This window comes from Calliphora vicina, chromosome 1, assembly GCF_958450345.1.
Source record: "Calliphora vicina chromosome 1, idCalVici1.1, whole genome shotgun sequence".
Taxonomy (NCBI): Eukaryota; Metazoa; Arthropoda; class Insecta; order Diptera; family Calliphoridae; genus Calliphora; species Calliphora vicina.
The window spans coordinates 160,051,785-160,072,184 of NC_088780.1; the positions used below are offsets into that span (position 1 = coordinate 160,051,785).

Consider the following 20,400-nt stretch of genomic DNA (forward strand, 5'->3'; position numbering starts at 1 on the left):
ACTAAAGGAATTAAGTGTTTTGGGCCATAAACTATTAAATTATTATAAACTAAAGCATACTTTTAGGCAACTTAAAAAATTTATTTCGAAGTTTTTTGCGACTTCCCATGAACTAACTTTTCAATAGTTGATTTTGTTCGTAACAGCTGTTTATTGTTTACAAAATTCCATTTAAAAATTTCACAAAAGTTGATGAACGAAAAATGGGAAAAGGGAACATATTTCATGTGAAATATTGATTCGCAATAGGGCTGAATGTTAAGCATTGAAAGCATGGAATGTATTTTAATTTTTTTTGAATGTTAAGCATTGAAAGCAAGCAAGGAATGTATTTTAATTTTTGTAAAGATTTCATAAAAAGTGGACTTAGCACGTTTTCTCACTAAGCTAGCTGTAGGTTCTTCTGGTTTGTTTACAACATTTCTAACATGTAGAGTCTAATTATTTTCTCTTCAATTATGTAAAAACCAAAAAAGGAACTGGCAACCTTTAAAAACAATTGTACCGATGTTACTTTGTAACCCGTATTTTATACAAACATTCCAATCACGTCATGTCCCCCGCATTCGTCACTTAGTTCCATCGCTCATTTTATTTCTATCTCTTTCTTATATAAGATACAAATATCCTTTTTTAGGTTTTCTATATCTCGAAATAGAAATACTTATGGGCGTGTCATCCAATAAATCATGAAACTACGATTGTTGTTTATTTTATGCTGCAAAGAAAGTCCTTTTGTTTCAAAAATATTAAGATGTATGAAAGAAATGTTTTTTTTATGAATTAATTCATTTTACATTTTCAGTTGAATTAATTTTTCGTTATAATTACAATATCTTCATAATTCTAACCATTGATATTCCACATACAGTCCCCCACGAGGTGGAACGAAGGAATTTATAGTTTAATTTTGTGTCTTTAAAATTTTTTAAAACGACATGATTTGGAAAATTTGTGCAATGTTAGTAATGAGGCAAAAAAGAAACCTTAATGACTTTGTGCATAGACATTTTAGAGAATTCCCCTTACAAGATTCCTGTAAAATATTTTCCAAGTATTATTTAATATCTATTACCTTAAAAGCAGACCTCCTGCTAGCAAAATATCTCCTGCTGTTGTGATGTATTCTAAAATAGTCATTGTTCTTGCTTATAAAGAATTTGTTTTCAACTGTTAATGGTTTGCTGGAAAAGCCTTATTATTATTTATATATTTATAAAATATGGGTAATAATTGATTTTAATATAAATAAATTTATTGGCAATATCTTGAGTTCATCAACAGCATGATGGAAATGATAATAATTATCATTATCATCTTAAATGCAGCCAGAGGCTACCTAAGGAATTTATAAGGCTTTTGATAACCAGCTGAGTTTCCATATATAATTTTATTTATTATACAAGGACAACAAATTATGTACTATATATGCTCTTACTTAAATATTTAAGGTTTTTTATTTCAAGTTTTATACTTTTAAGTTTAAGCTGAAGTGAACAGATAGACAGGCAGTTGTACACATAAGTACATAGTAGTTATTGGCTGGTACTGCTGTTTATTGTATTTAAATGCGGTTTTGTACACACATTCAGTTTATATATATGTGCTGTTGTTATCTTTTTTGTATAAGGATGCCACACACAGATTGTCAGGATCATAAAATTGTTAAGCCAACCTTCTTTATTTTGTTGTATGAGTATTTTGAACTGCATACAGATATGCAGTCATACAACAACAGATGTTTGCTTTGGTAGCTATCTCTCTTATCAACAAATATTCCTTTTGCTCTCAATAGCAAAATTTTCAATAAGACCTCTGACGGTAACGATGATGATGAGTTTTTGAGGTTTAATATACAGATTTATTATTATTTTTAAGAAAGAATGAAAAAAAATATATATAAATAAATCAGAAATATTTTCCTTAAAACTGCTATACACAGCGAAATTTATTTATATCCATTCACACACATTCACATAGTAAATTGTTGATATTTTTCATATTTGTATCCGCATTTAAGAAGCAAAAGTGAACAGCATTAATATACAATTAATATTATGCTGGTGTACTCTACGCTGAGCCACTTCCATTCCCTACTATCGCTCTCTCGGGTTTCAGCAAAAAAAAAAAAAACGAGAAAATTAAAAACACAAAACGTATTCAAGGAAACATTTAACAGTTATGTTGTTGTTAAAAGGAATAAAAGTTTAAAAAAATATATTCATGGGAGTGCATGAAAAACAACAGATTTATGTGGTTGCATGTTATAAATTAAATATAGTCTTTTTTTGCTGTTATTGCTTTTGTAAATATGTATTAATGAAAATCATGAAAATTAAGCAAATATGTGTATGATTGTGTATGCACACAAGACAGATGTACATTTTTCATTAAATATTATTTTAAGCATATTAAATATTTATTAAATACTCACTTCAGGACACACACACTCACTCAGTCTCTCTTATACATCATACTCTTTGGTCCAGTCACTGTTAATTGCTTAAATCTACTGCACTTTTGCTGAGTGTAAATTAATTTATTAAAACAATTGTTTTTTTTTTTGTTGTCTATATTATTTATAAAGCTTTAAATTGTTTAAGCGAAAATAATGTAAAATGTTTTTTGAGTTATAAATGTATGATATTTTTATAGGAAGAGAAACTAATCAGATATTGTTCAAAACTGAGACTAGTTATTGTGTATGTTTCAAATTAGAGACGAAAAATTTAATAAAATTCTTAAAGACATCCAATCTTTCTCAAATATTCACCCCTAGCCAATAACATGTGGAATTTTGCTCCCATGAAATATCTATTTCCCTCGAAGGGAAAATTGATATCGTGATATTCCCATGAACTTTTCATTCACAATAGTTGATTTTGTTCGTAACAGCTGCTTATTGTTTACAAAATTCCATCTAAAAATTTCACAACATGTTGAATTTTTTCTCGAAATTAATGAACGAGAAATGGGAAATATTAATTCGCGATAGGGGTGATTAATACTTTTTGGAAAATAATCTACGGTGAGTGCGAATCTGTGATTTTGTGGTTTGAAATTATATGGGATATGTTAAACTTAATTTTTACCAATATTTGTATAAAGTTTTATAAAAAAATAAATTTATTACAAATAGTGCTTAATATAACGCTATTTACAATAAGCCAAATGTGTTCACAAGTAATACATTATACGCATTCTTCAAACTCATCCATTTCTGGTAAAGAGGCCAGTAGATCGCCTAGGTATTACACGTTATTCGTAAAGCACTTTTCTCAGCAAAAACTTATACAAGTTATAGCAGTATCAAACACCTTTCGTACACGCAGAGAAAAAACATGGTTGTGGTAAACATAGTCTAAGAGTAACATATTATGATAAATTTTATGATTGTAGTCCAAACATATTATGATCATCATATTATTAGCATCATAAAATATCATATTATGTTCAAATATAGTTGTAAAATCAGTGTCATAATATGGCCCAAAGTAATAATGTTGTTACGTTTTTACCTTTTAAAAACGGTGGTTTATTTTCTTTAAATAAAATGGATATTTTTGATTCCAAATAAAAGCAGTTTAGTAGTTCAAAATTCGTAACAACTCTTTATTTATTTAAATTATAAAACAATTCAAACAGTCACTCTGTTTTAATACACACACTTTAAAAACACACTGGTAATGTACAAGAATACACTGGTAACTGTAACCGTTGCCAATATTTATACACAGTGCCATCTTCCTTCCAGTAGTTTCTTGAAAGTTCTTTTTCTATAATGATCAACTCAAAGTTGTATATTCCACAGCTATGTTAATATTAACCACAGATAATTTAATAATGTCCACAGTTATGTTAAATGTTGTTAATCGGCCGGTAAACAACATTGTCGACAATTAGAAGTCTCCAGAAATAGAAAGGTTGAGAAACATGATGCAACTTTAAACCAGCCATTAAAACCGTTATATTTTAATTCAAATACAATTTTGTAACAATAGTGACCCAATGAAATCATATTATAATCCAACTTAATCATATTTATGATCAAATGAAATCATATTATGATCAAAAGCAATGATATTATTATTAATCGTTATTTTTGTGCTACAATATTTAATTTTAATATATTTTTGTTTTAATGTACTAAATTCCTAATTAAAATATAGATAAATTCACTGAAATTTATTGTTGTTTGCGTTAGAAAAACTAAAGATATTATACAAATAAAACTATAGAGCGAATGGGAATTACAGACACACAAACTTTACTTGGAAAAATATCGTAGCTTAGACAAACACCAACAATGGACAATAATGCAAAAGCATTGTACAAATGGTGAGAACAAAATATAATTAAAAGTAAATATATTTTGTTTGCATCTTAATCATATTATGAGGACGCATCTAAAAACTTAACATTTCATGTTTAATTTAAAGTTTAAATATAATTGGCCAACTCATAATATTTCACAATGGTTTGAAAATGGTGTTATTGCCTTTCAAACAAAAACTGTCCTGAAATAATACGACTCTGTATGCTATGTTTATTGTGTAATCATAACCAACCAGCAGAGACCTGCGCCGAACGCCTAAGAGTCGGTTAAGCCGAGCAGACGAGTCGTGAAATATTAGGACATTATGACAATATGACATGATAGGAGACCTTGTAAATTGACCAAATATGTTTACCTATTTATCATTCTTTAGTTGTTAGAAAAATAATTATGTTGAGGTGAAACATAATCAACATTGTTATGGCGATGAACATAAAAATGTTTACAGTAACTAAAGTATTGTTGAAGTTAAATTGAAGTAACAGTTATATGTACAATACAACAATATATTGTTACAAAGAACACATGCCGAACCATGTAATACAATCCCTGCTGAAATATTTCCTGTCACTTTCTAATTAAATCCACCGACAATACTCCTTTTAACCTTTTTCCCTTAACCTATTTATTTCCAAGTTCCAACCTAATGGTCAGCATGGGAAGAAAAATGCTCTGGACTTCATTCCTGCATAAGACAGTTTTTAAGTTTTTTAACTTTAAAACTTTTGTGAATGCCCTTAATGCTTTTATTCCGCATTGTTTTTTGTTGTTTAATTTGATATAAATAAAAACGTAATGACATACATACACATGTACATACAAACAAACAAATACAAGGCATTGTTTTTAGTCAATGTTTATTTAAGTGTTTTGGTTTAATTTTGTAAGTACTTGTTGTCTTTGTGTATTTGTGTTCTCATTTACACCAACCACCAGCAGCAGCACCACCACCATTACCACCATATAAACATGTTTAGTAAGAGCTCTCCACACGATAAACTAACGGTGTAATAGTAAAACACAATGCAGTTGCCACACAGTGTGACATTATTCATTGTCCTGTCGCTCTCTAAATGGGTTTGTGTGTGTATGCATGTATCTACATATGAGAGTTTGTTTAATTGTAATTGTGATTGTATGCAGCCAACCAACCTGTTATTTAGACAAAGGTTTTCAGAGGTTGTTTTCAGTAGAGAATTTTTTACAGGTTTGTGCTTATTTGCACAAAAACAATAACACACAACCAGAATAGTAGTAATAGCAGTTGTGTATTTGTTGAAAAATACCACTGTAAATACAGTTTTAACACAAACTAACACATGCAAACAATTTACACATTCATTAAAATTCTATTATTTACTACGTGATTTTTTTTATTTTTTTTTTGTCTTCCTTTATACAAAATTCAGTGTTGTATTGTATTTTATTTTAAAAGTGTGTTTGTGTTTTTGTAAGAGTTGTCTGCCACAAAGTTGATAGTGTAAAATTAAACAATTCGAGGCTCATTTAACAAACGAATATGTACCCATTTTCACCACTACCTTTATAGTGACTCAAATAATTTATTTTTTTATTTTTGAACAATTGCATGTATAGAGCTTAAGTTTCATTGTTGCAAAATGCTGTGTTCTAATGCAAACAAAACCATGACACATGTTTTTAGTATTAGCATGCAAATTAGTAAGTGAGTGTGTGTTATTAAAGCTATTGTTTTATTTACCTTTTGTCTAATGCCATTTTTTTTTTTTTTTTGTTTTTTTGGTTTAATGGTGTCCACACACAAATGTGTGCAAAATGCAGTGTTGGATTTATATTATAAGAAAAAACAACTAATTTATAAACCTGATGAGCAGCTATAAACCGAAATCCTTTTCTAAATGCCAGCACAAATTATAAAACCTAATGCAAATTTAAGAGAGATTTTAGAAATATGTTTGTCCAATTTGTTGGAGAGTTTTGTGCTTGATATCTTAAATAATTATGTATATAAGTAATAGCAAACCTGGTTCGCTTAGCAACACCAATCGTAGTAATACGTTTTTATCATTAGTTCTCCCAAAGTTTGATTATAACTTTACTCTGATGCACATTAGCTAACTTTCATTTAATAATTTGAAATATAAAAAATGTTCCAAGGCAGTTACTACGTAAATCAATCCGTAAATGAAAATGTTAGAGAGTGATTGCTAAATACATTGTAATTCGAAATGATTTCCTTTCAACTCGAATTAGGGAGTATCCCCCCAGTTTTCCTTTTCACTCTTGAATTTTAAAAATGCTTCATTTTGTGGCTCTAACGATTCAAATCTGTAATCTTATTTTAACAATTTGACGACCACGTGGACATCGATGTCCCAACACAAAAACATTTAATAATTAAATAACGATAAATAATGGTGCCATTTTAAGTTTAATTAGTTCGTAAGTCTTATGGTCGTGAGAGGGTTAAAAAAGAACCAAACTGTTTAGCCTGATTTGTTCCAATCAACACCTTCACACACGAGTTCTAAATTTTTCAATGACTGCAGGAACCAATGTTAACCAATATAATTTCGAATTAAATGTATTTTCCAATTTTTACCCCTCTTTGGTACTTTTTTTGTCTTCATTGAAATTACACACATTTTATTTAAGGTCATAATGAAGTATTCAAAAGTCTATTTATAGAAAAACATAGTTTATGAAAAAGTTCCAAATACATATATTCCAAAAAGTACCAAACTTATATTTATTTTTTAATAAGTACAGAATACGATTTGAAATTCATTTCTAAGTTTATTGGTTTAAAAGATACATGAGGTAGAAAAAAAGTACCAAAATACTGGTTTTACCCCATTTTCTACCATAAAAGGTACGAATTTAAAAAAAGTACCAAAAACCTGTTTGCTAATTTTTTTCGAATTTCGAATAAAATGTATGTATTTTCCCATTTTTACCCCTTTTTGGTACTTTTTTTTTGGTCTCATTGAAATGATATAATTTTTATTTTTTATAAAATATTCAAGTCTATTTATAGAAAAACATAGTTTTTAAAAAAAGTACCAAATATGTATAATATAATGTTTACTCCTTAATTATTCGAATTTCCAAAAAGTACCAAACTTATATTGAAAATTTTTTAATAACTAAAGAATACGATTTGAAATTATTTCTATGTAAAAAAAAGTAACAAATACCTATTTTACCCGTTTTCTACTATAAGAGATTCGAATTTAAAAAAATTCCAAAAATCTGTTTGCTAATTTTTATCCCCATAAGAGCTTCGAATTTAAAAAAAGTACCAAAAATCTGTTTGCTAATTTTTTAAGTCGATAAAAATAGACATTCAATTTTGTTTGTATCTAAATTTGTTTAGAAGGTATAAGGATACCGAATTGACCTCCTAAAATTTTCAAATCTTCAAAAATCCCTTCTTAGTGGATCTATATAGGGAGAAGGAAACATTTTGGTGTTTGGGCTGGCGATTTGGAGTCACTCAGTCACTCAATAACGTTACTTTGAAAACTTAACAACTGTCATTAATTGAAATACCCTTAAACCATTTTCTTCTAACAATTATTGAAAATAATTATTTTCTCTATAAACATATTACCTTTATTACGTGTATTTATTTGTTAAAATATAAATAAATTTTATATATTTCAACCTGGAGTTTTGCATTAAATCTCTTTTTTATATGTAGATATGTACTAGTAATTTGCAACTAATTTGCATTTTAAATATTTAATTAGTTGGTTGTTTTTTTTAATTATAATTATTTACAAAAGAGTATTTAAACCATATACATATATAATTAAAAACAATTAAAAAAAAGAAAATTATGTCTACATATGTACATTAACAAATACAATCAAATATTCCATTTGTTGATGATTTGCTAGCTACAACTTGGCGTATACTTGTTGGTTTTTTTTTGTTCGTATCATGTATTTAATATCAAGTATACGCCACAATTGTTAGTGACAGTTAAAAACCAACAGGCCACCACCACCACCACCAACAGCAAACAGGAAAATAAAATATGTATAATAAATGTAGTACCACACACACAACTTTATAGAAATGTTATCTATGTGTGCTTTTCCTGTTGCATTTGACACATATTCAATGCATTTTTAAATATTTTAGTCTTTTATATACAAATCTACATACATCTATATGTATATGAGAGTTTAATGCAATTTACTATAATTTACAATAGTTATATACATGTGTTTTCAATACAAATTGTGGGAGTATCAAGCTTTGGTAATAAGGTGTAAATAATTATACACCTTGCATATATTTAAAATTCTATGAAAGAAAACACACAGAGGTATTAAAAAACAATTATTTTAATTGTTTGAAATGGAATTTTTTTTTTTATAATGTTGGTATACTTGGCAAAATATTTATTAAATGCCAGAAAATCCTTTAAGTCTGACTCTTTAGAAAACTAGCACTGCTGTCAAAACTAAAAAAAAATAAAAAAATTACTTAAAATGTTACTTTATTTTTCTTAATAAAGTATATGTGTGTTTTCATTTTAAAGATTACATTTATTCATCATTATTATTTATGCATTACAAGTTTCAAAACTCATTTTTTGAAATGAAATAGTTTTGTTTTAAATTGTTATAGGGTATGTAAATAATTATTACTAAAAGTTTTCCAAAGAGCATTTGTTCACAAATTTATCATGTTGTCGTATATGTTACTGTTTGGTAGAAAATATTTACAAATGATTTTAGTTTTAATAAATTAAAATGCAAAGGAATTATTTCATATGAATTGGAATCAGAAGTAAGTTTTTCAAATAATTTTCATAAAACACTCAATAATTTACTTTGCTTTCAAAATTAAATATGTACATTTTATTTGGTACCTAGTACAATTAAGTACGTAATTCGTTACGTCATTACGTATTTGCAAATATCTCTCGCGTATTTGAGACATATTTAGCAAATATGTCTACATTTGGGACATACCCAGCAAAAACTTTTCTTACAAATAAGCCGAAAAATAAGGGGAATTTGACGATTCAACTACTTATTTTTCTACTGTAAGAAGTCATTATTTTTGTTCGCGATGTCCCAAAAGTAATCCTTTATATTTTGGCCAGAAATAAGTTGTTTTGTTAGTAGAGTTATTTATAGAATTTTTATTTACACAAAAAAATAAAAAAAAAATAAGTCGCAGACCCGATTCGAACCTGCAACCTTCTGTTTGGTAGTCTGCCGTTGTGCTCACTACACCACTGCTTAGTTATTTCATTGTGCATCAAATAATGGATTTCACACAGTAATGCAATATTCTTTTTTGTTTTTCTAAAAATAAACATGCAATAAAAAAAATGGGCAAATTGAAAAAAAGTAACAGTTTTTTGTTTTGTTTGTTTATTTTGTTGTTTTAGACTTTGCTACTTAAAAAGTAAGTTATTAAAAAAGACATTATTAGAAAGACATTGTAGCATTTGTAAGCGAAGTTTTTGCTGGGTATTTAGCAAATATGTCTGCTTTTGTGACAATCCTCAAAGAAACGCACATATCACTACCAGAAAAGATTCCGGGACGGGACATACCTCAAATTAAAGGTAATTGAACCAGCTGACGGAATCCTTAAAACTTTTTTTTAAAATGTAAATTTTTCGATCTTTAACGATTTTTCGAAAAGTCATTTTTACAAAATTTTTTATGTTGTGTCCCTACGGGAAAAGATTCCGGGACGGGACATACCTCAAATTAAAGGCAATTGAACCTGCTAGTGGAATCCTTAAAACTTTTTTTTAAAAATGTAAATTTTTCGATTTTTAACGATTTTTCTTTTCAGGTAGGGCCACAACTTAAAAAATTCATAATATATGTGATATGTGCGTTTCTTTGAGGATTGTCTCAAATAAGGACGAGATTTAAATACGTAATGACGTAACGAATTACGTAGAAGCATATTTAACTCGGCGTATTTAACTTCACTCACATATTCATAATGTCCGTGTAAATATACTGAATTATTTATTTTAAAGTTCTGTTCTTTAATACACACGAACTATTTATTTATATGCTTTACACTTGAAAACAGCTGGTCCCTTAAAAACCTTATACAATTGTTACATTTTTACTAAAAAATAAGTAAAAGAAATATTAATAAACTTTTAGAGAAATTAAAATAATTTGAATTTTTTATGCATACATTTAACTTAAATTATATTTTATATAAAAGATTTTCAAGTAAACTAGTTTTTTGTTTCTATACAAACATCAAAACCTATTAAGGGTATTCACTTTAAAACAATAAATATAAATTTAAAAGCAATATTTTAAGTTAAGTCATTTAAATTTTGTTTCTTTGCAATTAAAATGTATTATATACAAAAAAAATATTTTAAGAGAATACCCTTAATAGTTTTAAATATTTATAACAATTTTCATATAGAACCCACACAAACATATAAATAATTGTTTTTGTTTTTTTTTTTGTCTACAAATAGTCAGCATATGCAAAATATTACGAAATTACTTTAAAATGTGTCTGTGTGCGTATACAAATTAAAATACTTTAGAGATTTGACCAACATTTTTCAAAAAGGGCCGGGAGTGTAGGAGGTATTCATACGCACATATTTTAATGTACAAATGTTACAATAATTTCATTATAAAGTCTTTCATATGTACAGATGACTATGTGTAATAATAATTAACTTTTGCATAAGTTAAGAACTAATGCCCCAAACAGTGGTTGAATTGTTCAATAAATGGGTCTAAAATAAATTCTATATATTTTTTTTTCCTACTACCTACAAACAGGGATGATAGTAGATACTGTAGTGCTGAAATATGAAGGAATGATGATGTGGGGAGGGGGTTGGTTTCGTTAAATATTATTGAAAATATTTTTCTCGTAATTTGTAAGCTAAACAGAAATTTCATTGAAATTTTTAATCCCAAATGTGTACAAACTACTACTACTACTATGTATTAGTGTATTACAAAATATATGTACAAACATCATAGCATACATATAGGATATGTTTATGGATGTATTGGCAAAAGTGTTTTCTATACAGTAGAATAACAACAACAACATCATAGTTATTGTAATGTTTTAGTAAAATGTATATAGTAATCCCTTGATATTTTAAATTTTGTTTCTGTTTTTATGTGTCGGTGTGTGCGTGTGTATGTTATTTACTTGCGTGTAAGCGTTTGTGTTTTTTTTTCTAATATTCACAAACAAACCAAAGAACGACAATAACAAACTAACTTGCTATAAATACATGCACATTTGCACACAGGCATGTAAATGTGTGTAACAGTATTAAGGGACCTTTTGTAGAGCTCCGTAGAAAGGGAGAAATTTTGGGAGGCTGTGAATTTTGATTAGGGTTACTACGCGGGAAAAATTTCCCGGAAATTCCCGGGGATAGTTTTTTTTTGGAAATTTTCGGGAAATGTTTGAAATTCCCGACAAGTTTTTTCTTAAAGTTACAATATTCTGATTCGTTTCGATGGCAATATATGCTGCTAATTGAGTTATTCTATTATATCCATAGATTTTTTCGGTTCAAGCAACAGATAGTCAGTTGGCAAAGAAGCATTACGGTTTAAATAACAGAATTTTTTCAGTCAACTCAAGTCACAGTAAAAAAAATTAGAATGAACCAAATTCAAATGTTATGATCTTAAAGGAATTATTAAAATGCCTATCAATAATATCCATATTTGGACAAAATAATTACAATAATTGTGGTTTGAATTTGTTTATCTACAATCCGATTTGAAAAATTTTATTTCGAAACTAATGTTTTACAGGTTTAACAAAATCGAAATTCTTAAGTATGAGTTTGACAATACCGATCTCATGCCAATATTAAACTAGAAAAAAAAGGTAAAAGGTTGAATCAACATTTTACAACTAAAAATATATATTTTATACTCCATTTAATACGCTGGTAAAATTACAATATAGATAATTTATTCGAAAAAAATTTAATGGTTTTTAGTTTAATTTCGTATTGAAAATTTCCCGGGAATTCCCGGTAATGAAACTATTTTTTAATATCATCCCGGGAAAGGAAAAATTCCGGGAAATTAGAAACCCTAATTTTGATATATAACTGAAAAAATGTGATCGTATGAATGCGAAAAGACTGCAATCAGTACTTATCACACATTTTAGAATACTTGTTTAACTATGTGCCATTTTTGAAGAGTACTATGTGCCATTTTTGAGTACTTTTAAAAAAGTACTGCATATTTATAGGGTAAAACCAAAATTTTGTTCATTTTGTACCAATTTTATAAAGATCTATACAAATATTTATAAAAGTTATAAATATAAGGAAATACTAAATTTAATTTAGTAAAAAAAATTGTCATAAAATACTTAATTTCAATAAGTTACTGTTAGACTCCGTCCGAAACCAGTTTTTTCAGGCCGAAACCACACTGAACTTTATTGGATTTTATTTATTATATTCAAATCTAGTTTCTCCTTTAAAATTTCATAATCTATGTTTTCTTCCTTCCGATGTTTGGCCTAATCAAACACCGAAACATAAATTAATAGCTCTTGCATAAAAGACCTTTATATAAATTATTTTCTTTTGCATAAAAGTACTTTACACAAATTAGTACCTCTTGCACAAAAGTACCTTATATTGAGAAATATCTCTTGAAATATTGTACTTTATATTGATAAAAACCTTTTCAAGAAAACATTTTATATAAATTAGTACATCTTGGAAAAACGTACTTTAAGTACCTCTTTCAAAGAAGTACTTTATATAAATTAGTACCTCTTTCAAAAAAGTACTTTATACAAATATGTACAACCTTTGTATATATGTTATACAAATATGTACCTGCTGTAAGAAAGGTACTTTATATAAATAAAGCAACTGTTAGAAAAAGTTCTGAATATTGGCAAAATGTACTCAGTATAAATAAAGTACTATTTATAAAAATTTAAATAAAAATGTACCTCTTGTAAAAAGCAATTAATATAAAGCATCTTCTATCAAACTATTAATAATTTGAAGGTAAATTTTTATAATAAATGCACTTAAACCAAATTAAAAATTTACTTTCAAAGTAAAAAAAGAAATAATATTTATCAATAAATCTATAAATTTATATTAAGAGGTACTTGATATAATAAAGTACTTAACATATTTACAAAATACTTTATTGAATTCAAAATACAATTTCCCCTTTCATTGCATTAAGTACCGTATTCGAAACTACCATGACTGTTCGAAGCAAAGGTTCAATTGGAATCATTCTTAATTCAAATTTCAAAATCAGAAAATTAATATTTTAACTATTCCATTAAAGCAGGGAAGCGCAAAAAGAGAAATTGTAGTTTGTGTGCATGTATGGGTTAAAAATAAAAAATCCGCAACAACATCAAGCAACAGAATGAAATATTTGTATTTTTACGCTCTATTGTTTGCAACTAAATGAGTTATTTGTATTTTTTACGCTCTTGCTGTGTGTTTTGTTTACTTTCGGGTTGTGTACGTGTAAATTCACGAAAATGTTCGTAATCTCAACAATATGAACGCCTACCAATGCATTAAAGCATTGATTGCGAATTAATTCATAGGCTTAAAGCCTTCGTACTTCAAACGAATTGAATTCATTCCTATGAGAATTATTTCTTTAGTCTTTAATTCAAATCCATTAAAATTTAGCTTAAAATTTTGTTAAATTCAAATCAGTTATAAATTAGTGTTTGAAAATGATTTCAATTCATTTTGTAATTGTTTGAAATTAAATGTTCGAAAGAACTAACTCCTAATTAAATTCTAATTAAAAATTAATTATTTTTTGGAAACGGCGAGTTAATTTATATGTTGAATTCCTTGGTTCTTCAAACGTATTGAATTCATTTCTTTGAGAATTCCGTCTTTAAAGAATTAATTTCTTATTTAATTATTCAGTTTTTCTTCAATTCAAATCTATTACAAATTAATGTTAGAAAGTGTTTTTCAATTCATTCAAAAAATATAGATTAAATACAATTATTTAATTATTATGAATTAAGCTCAAATTGAATTAAGTAATTCGAGCTCTGGTTCTAGAAGTAAACAATCCTTAATAAGTTACATTTTAACAACCCTTAAATTTCAATTTCTTTTAGAAAAGTTTTTTCCTAGCTGCGGTTACATAAAAAGAGGAATCTGGTGCATTTTTTTTTCTTAAAAAATCCTAAAATTTTTACCTTAAAATGTTTCACAGTCTATGTATTACAAATTATAAAAATTTTCTTGAAACATGTGTGTTACTTTAAAGTAAAGATTTTGTATATTTTTTTTCTTGTACTTACCTTAAAAGAGATTTTAATGCCTTTTAAGTCCAAAATATACAATGTTTGTTATTCTTTTATTTATTTTTTTTTTTTTGAAAGACAAAAACATTTTTTGCTTACATATTAACCCAGCAAAAAATATTATTGCCGAACTCCTTTTACTGCCTAGATGTAGGCAACACTTAACTTAGCAAAAAACATAAAATTAACAATGAATTGCTACTTCAAAATTTGTCAAAGAAATTTATTTAAAATTTACTAACACTTGCGGAAGTTTTTTAGGAATGATTTGAACTAATAAAATTCTTTTATTTCTGAAACTGTTTGCTGTGTTTTTTAAGTATATTTTTTTCACATACGAGGCTACAATAACAAAAGAATAATGCCTTAATTTGTACTTTATCTGAGGCCGTAATCGGTGTAAGAGTGTTTCTATATGTGTTGCATATTACATGCGTTTGTGTCAGTTCTTATATATGTCTGTACGTACGTATTGATATTGTTAAAATTTGGTATTTTTCTTTTTTCATTTTATGTTACTTTACCTGTACAGACTTTAATACTTACCAGGTATTTGCTACAATAATTTTATTCTCTACTTTATTACACAAAAAGCATACATAGATTTTCGTACACTTACAGCACACATTTGTACTTGTAATTGTCTGTATGTCTGTCCGTCTGCTAGTGAATTGTGTGTGTAACGTATGGCTACAATTTTTGCCGCTTCGTTGATGTAACAAATGAATTTGTTAATATTTTATGAGCATTTGCAATAAAAACTTACATTTGTATTGAATATATAACACATTTCCCATCTACCAACAAACGTACAACTTGGCTATTGTATTTAGTTGGATGTTGGAGTGTGCATAAATGTGTGTGTAGCAGTTATATTTGTATTTTATATGTTTGTATTGTATGGCTCTGGCCTATGTGTAATGTATATTGGGTGTGTGTGTTCGTTCGTTCGTTGTTGTTTTTACTACTCTATTAAAAATGCAATTGCTGTTTTTGCCACTCGTCGTCTGACAAGTCAGAGAGACTTGCCATAATATAATGGTGGGTTAATGCCAGCGCTACACTCACACACATAAGCCATCAAACACTCACACAAACTTGCTTTATCCAGCAGTTCTGGGTGACTGTCCCGAACTGTTGATTTTACCTATCTATTGGGGTCACCACTGGTTACAAAAATAGCTGAATGACTATGGGATTGAAATACCAGCTATATTGGTTAAAATAAGTACTTCCTAAAGAGCAGAACAAACAAATATTTTAATGTGACAACACTCTAGATTACTTACAGACATTAAAGTGACAATTGACTTCACACTAGATTACCTGGGATGTATAAAGTGACCAAATTACTGCTCTCTGCACTACCAAGAGCATATGCTCAAAATATATAAATTGGAGTCAGTCAAGTGATCAGACTACAGTAAAACTGCTGGGTAATAAGTGCAGGACCAGTGTATTATTTATGTATGTATGTGTGTGTGCTTGTAGGTTTCAGGCACGAAAGCAAAGAAAATTCAAAATTATTATTTCACTGCCCTTGTGGCACATTAGTAGTCTATATGGACTGCCATTAATACCCGTACTTCAATAGTCTTGTTGTTTTTTTTTATTTGGTTTGGGTATCTTTCCTTGTTTCTTTTCTTACCTTTAATAACTATAAATTGTATGTTCTTTTTCTCATACATTTATTAGTGTCTACATTTGTCTATAAGTGTGTTTTGTTGGCACAAAAAAGGTGTTGTATTTATTTGGTGTGTTTGTTTGTGTCCTGTTCTGTTCTGTCTTCTCCTGACAAAAGTGCAAAATTTCATAAATTTTTAAATTTGTTCATCGGTTGTTTCTGTTTTACATATTATATTTTACGTTGTCTTTTATTTTTTTTTTTTTAATTTTCAATTGATTTTGAAAGCTTGCTAATGGTTTGTTAAGGTTTTATGGCGGAAAATGTGTGAAATGGATGTTTAATGTTTCATTTCTATCTAAAAAAAAACCACATTCAACTGTATATAACTTATATAAACGCTTATCAAATTTTGAGTATGTATATTCAGGATCGTTATGTTGAAATCAACTTTTCGTAAACCCCGAATAAGAATTCTCCCGGCTCGGTTGCTATTTAAAATCGAGAAAATCAGCCCACAAATGTCTGAGATATAAGGAAAAAAACGAGACAACCTCGATTTTTGACCTCAATATAGACAATATGGATATCAAATGATGGATATTTCGAAGTCCATTGCAACAATGTATTTATATATGGCTATTGTAAGTTGGACCTACAATCAGGAAAAATATTTTATAACCCGAATTTTTTTCACCAAAAAAATTTGTTTGTCATAACTTAATAAAAAAAATGGAACAAAATTAAAAAAAACAGTTTCGAAAAAAAGATTTTTTTTAAAAAAATTTGTAAAAAATTTTAAATTTGTTTAACTAAAAATTTTTAAAACTAGTTGACCGCCCCGGCTTCGCCCGGTAGCATTTACTAATGTTAGTTCTTCAAGTTTCTCCAACCCATATACACCTGCCTGTTCTTATTTATTTGGAAATAAAATATCTAAATTTGTACTGCATACTTTAGGGAGCTTTTTTATTACAGTTGACTGGACAAAATTCCTAGTTTTACCAGGAATTTTTGATTTCTTTTTTTTTCTGTACAAACATCTGAAAATTTTGAATCGAATAAAAAAAATCAGCCAAATCGCTCCAGCCGTTCTCACGTGATGACATTACATACATGGACCATTTAATTTGTATATATATAGATTTAAAAATTTAAAGTATAATTTGTTGAAGGGTATATAAGATTTGGCACAGCGAATATAGCTCTCTTACCTGTTTCTTTTTAAAAGTTTCTGTATCGATACAGAACGAAACCGAATTTGTTTACTTAATCCGAAATCGGTTGAACTCTATTCGTTTTACTTATAGTAGATTATAAGCAATCGCTTACTTAACTACTTCTTTGTAATGCATTTAGTAATATGTATGTAGTAATCTTTAGAACAAATAGCTTTACAAATGTTTTGCTGAAAAAATAAGTTTTAAAGATAAATAATTTTCTAGCAATAGCCAAATTGCAGATTTAATTATAAATATGTTGTAACATCGTACAAAATTAAATACAGGCTTGTCTGATATAAACAATTTTGTATCTTTTCAAAACTTGAAAATTTTGAAAGTTCTTGTATAACTTACTAACAATAAAAAAATTAAAATAGCCTAATGTTTTGCTACTCTAGGCTTATGTCCTGATAAAATTCAAATAATCCTATTTTAAATACTTATTTTATGACATTTTGAAATACATTTAAATACAATTTCACATAAAACCTTTTACTAAATATAATTTTGTATATATTAAATTTTTGCCAAAACATTAAATAATAATAATAATTTTAGAGTATTAAAAACACAACCTCAGGTGTTTTGTAAAGTATTTTCAATATACAGTTACTTAATATACATACATTACATTTGCTGCTATAAAATGTATTGTTATCTTTTGGTTAAAAGGATACAAGTTCAATCAACATCAGCAAAACAGCAAAAGCAATAGCATCATCGACATTGTCATAACTACTACTATACTTTCTGGTATATGTCTGCTTTTAGTTAAATCTCTAAAATAAAGATGCAATAATACACTAAGTTTGTTTTCTCCCCCTTCTCCTCTCCCCACTACCTGCCACTCTTTCTGTTATGGAGACTTCATTTAAATTTGTTAGTAGTAGAACCACTAGATAATGTGTGCTGTTGTGTATGGAAGAGAGATAGGTGTGTTTGGTATCCAATAGATAGATATTTTTTGCAATTTATAAAATAAATATTTAAGCAGCTTCCAGCCACCATAAATGTAAACAAATATTTACAATAACTTGTCAAGGAATAATCTGCAATATTGATGAGTATATAAAATAAAAGTAAATGAAAATTAAACTAAAGTACATTCTCTGGATATTCTTCATCTCAACAGATATAAAAATAACATACAAAACTACAAACAAAATTATGATGAATATTGATTACATTTAAAAGCCTAAATGATTACAAAATTGACCAAAATACATTTAAGGGATTTAGTGACTTTAATTAAATTTATATCCTGTTTATATTTGGTTTTTAAAATGTACTATTTTTTTATTTAATTTGTTTCTTTTAGCTATGAATCACCTTGACAAATTACGCTTGTGGGGTAAGGCGATACGTGTTATGGCCAGCAAACACCAGGCTGTACAACTGCCAAAAGAAGGACAACCCGATGCCGGCCTTACACGTGACTACTCTCAGAATCCATTGCATCGATTCAAGAAACCAGGCAGCAAAAACTATCAAAACATCTATCCGCCATCGGCGACATTGCATTTAAGTAACATTCCGTAAGTACATTTATTTTTGATCTTATTTTTTAAGTAACTACTATTATTTTATTATTTTATTGTTGATAAAGAAAACGTGTTGCAAGTACTGCTAGTCAAGGTTTGGAGAAGACCTTACCACACAATTTAAATTGATAATCTGTTTACAAACTATTTAAAACATCTTTAAAATTAAGAATAAAACATGATAAAAAGTTTAAGTAGAGCTGTTTATTAAAAAAAATCGAATAGTTAAAAATAACTTTTTTTATCTCTTCATGGCATTTCTGATAAATTTACGCACCACCAACACACTAGTATACACCCCTGGATAAGCTCTACGGGCACAGCCCACACCCCACGATACCACACCACAAAATTGACCATTTATAAAGGCAGGTCCACCCGAATCACCCAAACAGGCATCTTTGCGACCCGGTATAGCAGCACAAAACATTGAATTAGTCAAACTTGTCTGACGACGATACATTTCCGAACATTTAGATTTAGCAATCACTCTTACATTCGCCGTACGCACTTGAGTTGGCACATTTTTAGCATTTTCATTTGTTAAACCCCAGCCAGATACTTTTACTGTTGCACCAGGCTGCCAGTTTTTTGTACACAAACCAGTTGGTCGTATTCCCGGGCCTGTAACTGGTCGGCGTAATTTTAGCACTGCTACGTCCATATTCATGGTAGACTGTTTGAATCCTTTGGGCACCATTATTTTGCTAACACCAGCCCTTACACCAGCTTGAGACAGCTTAGTAGCACCAGCTACTATAGACAAACGTCCAGCCTTCATGCCTTTAACACAATGGGCCGCTGTCACCACAAAACGTGGTGCTACTAGAGTGCCACCACAGAAAAATTTACCATCCTCCAAAAGTTGTACTAAATAGGGCACCTGGTTAATGGTGGTGGGAGTGCCACCCACAATACGTGACTGGACTTGAGGCAAGACCAAAGAAACTTGCAGCAACACCAAATGACAGATTAAAAACAATTTAAAACACTTGGTTAGTTGTAACATTTTGAGGAGTTGATATTTAAAAATTAAATAAAAAACAACTTTTACTTTTTAGTTGTTATGAAGAACTGATAAATTATCTTAAATTTCTATAACATTTTAATCAATGTTAGTCTTAATTTAAGCGAAATTGAATAGGAGATAAAACAATTGTTTAAATATTTGTTTATTCATTTATAGAGATAGTTTTGTTTTCGTTTTTCTAAACTAAATGGCTTGTTTCTAATACTACTGAATGAAGCCTTTGTTATGTTATAATTTTGGCTTAAATTTGAGAGCTTATCGGGGTTTTTGGAGATTGTTCGAAGTATTTTGTTTATTTGCCCAGGGAGACAGGAAATTTGTTGAGTAGAAATCATCAA

The 20,400-nt window shown here is 28.4% G+C and overlaps 2 protein-coding genes across 11 annotated transcripts in view; one reads left to right on the plus strand and one right to left on the minus strand.

Annotated features, from left to right (window-relative positions):
- The window catches only part of heph (polypyrimidine tract-binding protein 1 heph), a 381,579-nt gene that overhangs the window by 358,024 nt on the left and 3,155 nt on the right, over window positions 1–20,400 (plus strand). For all 10 annotated transcript variants that reach the window (XM_065516406.1, XM_065516408.1, XM_065516405.1 and 7 more), the window contains one exon: window positions 18,810–19,026. In XM_065516406.1, coding sequence (XP_065372478.1) covers window positions 18,810–19,026 — 217 coding nt within the window. The remainder of the gene's footprint in view (window positions 1–18,809; window positions 19,027–20,400) is intronic.
- LOC135948929 (seminase-like) lies at window positions 19,274–20,041 on the minus strand. The gene has a single exon (XM_065498379.1). It carries the CDS (start codon window positions 20,039–20,041, stop codon window positions 19,274–19,276), a length of 768 nt encoding a protein of 255 aa, XP_065354451.1.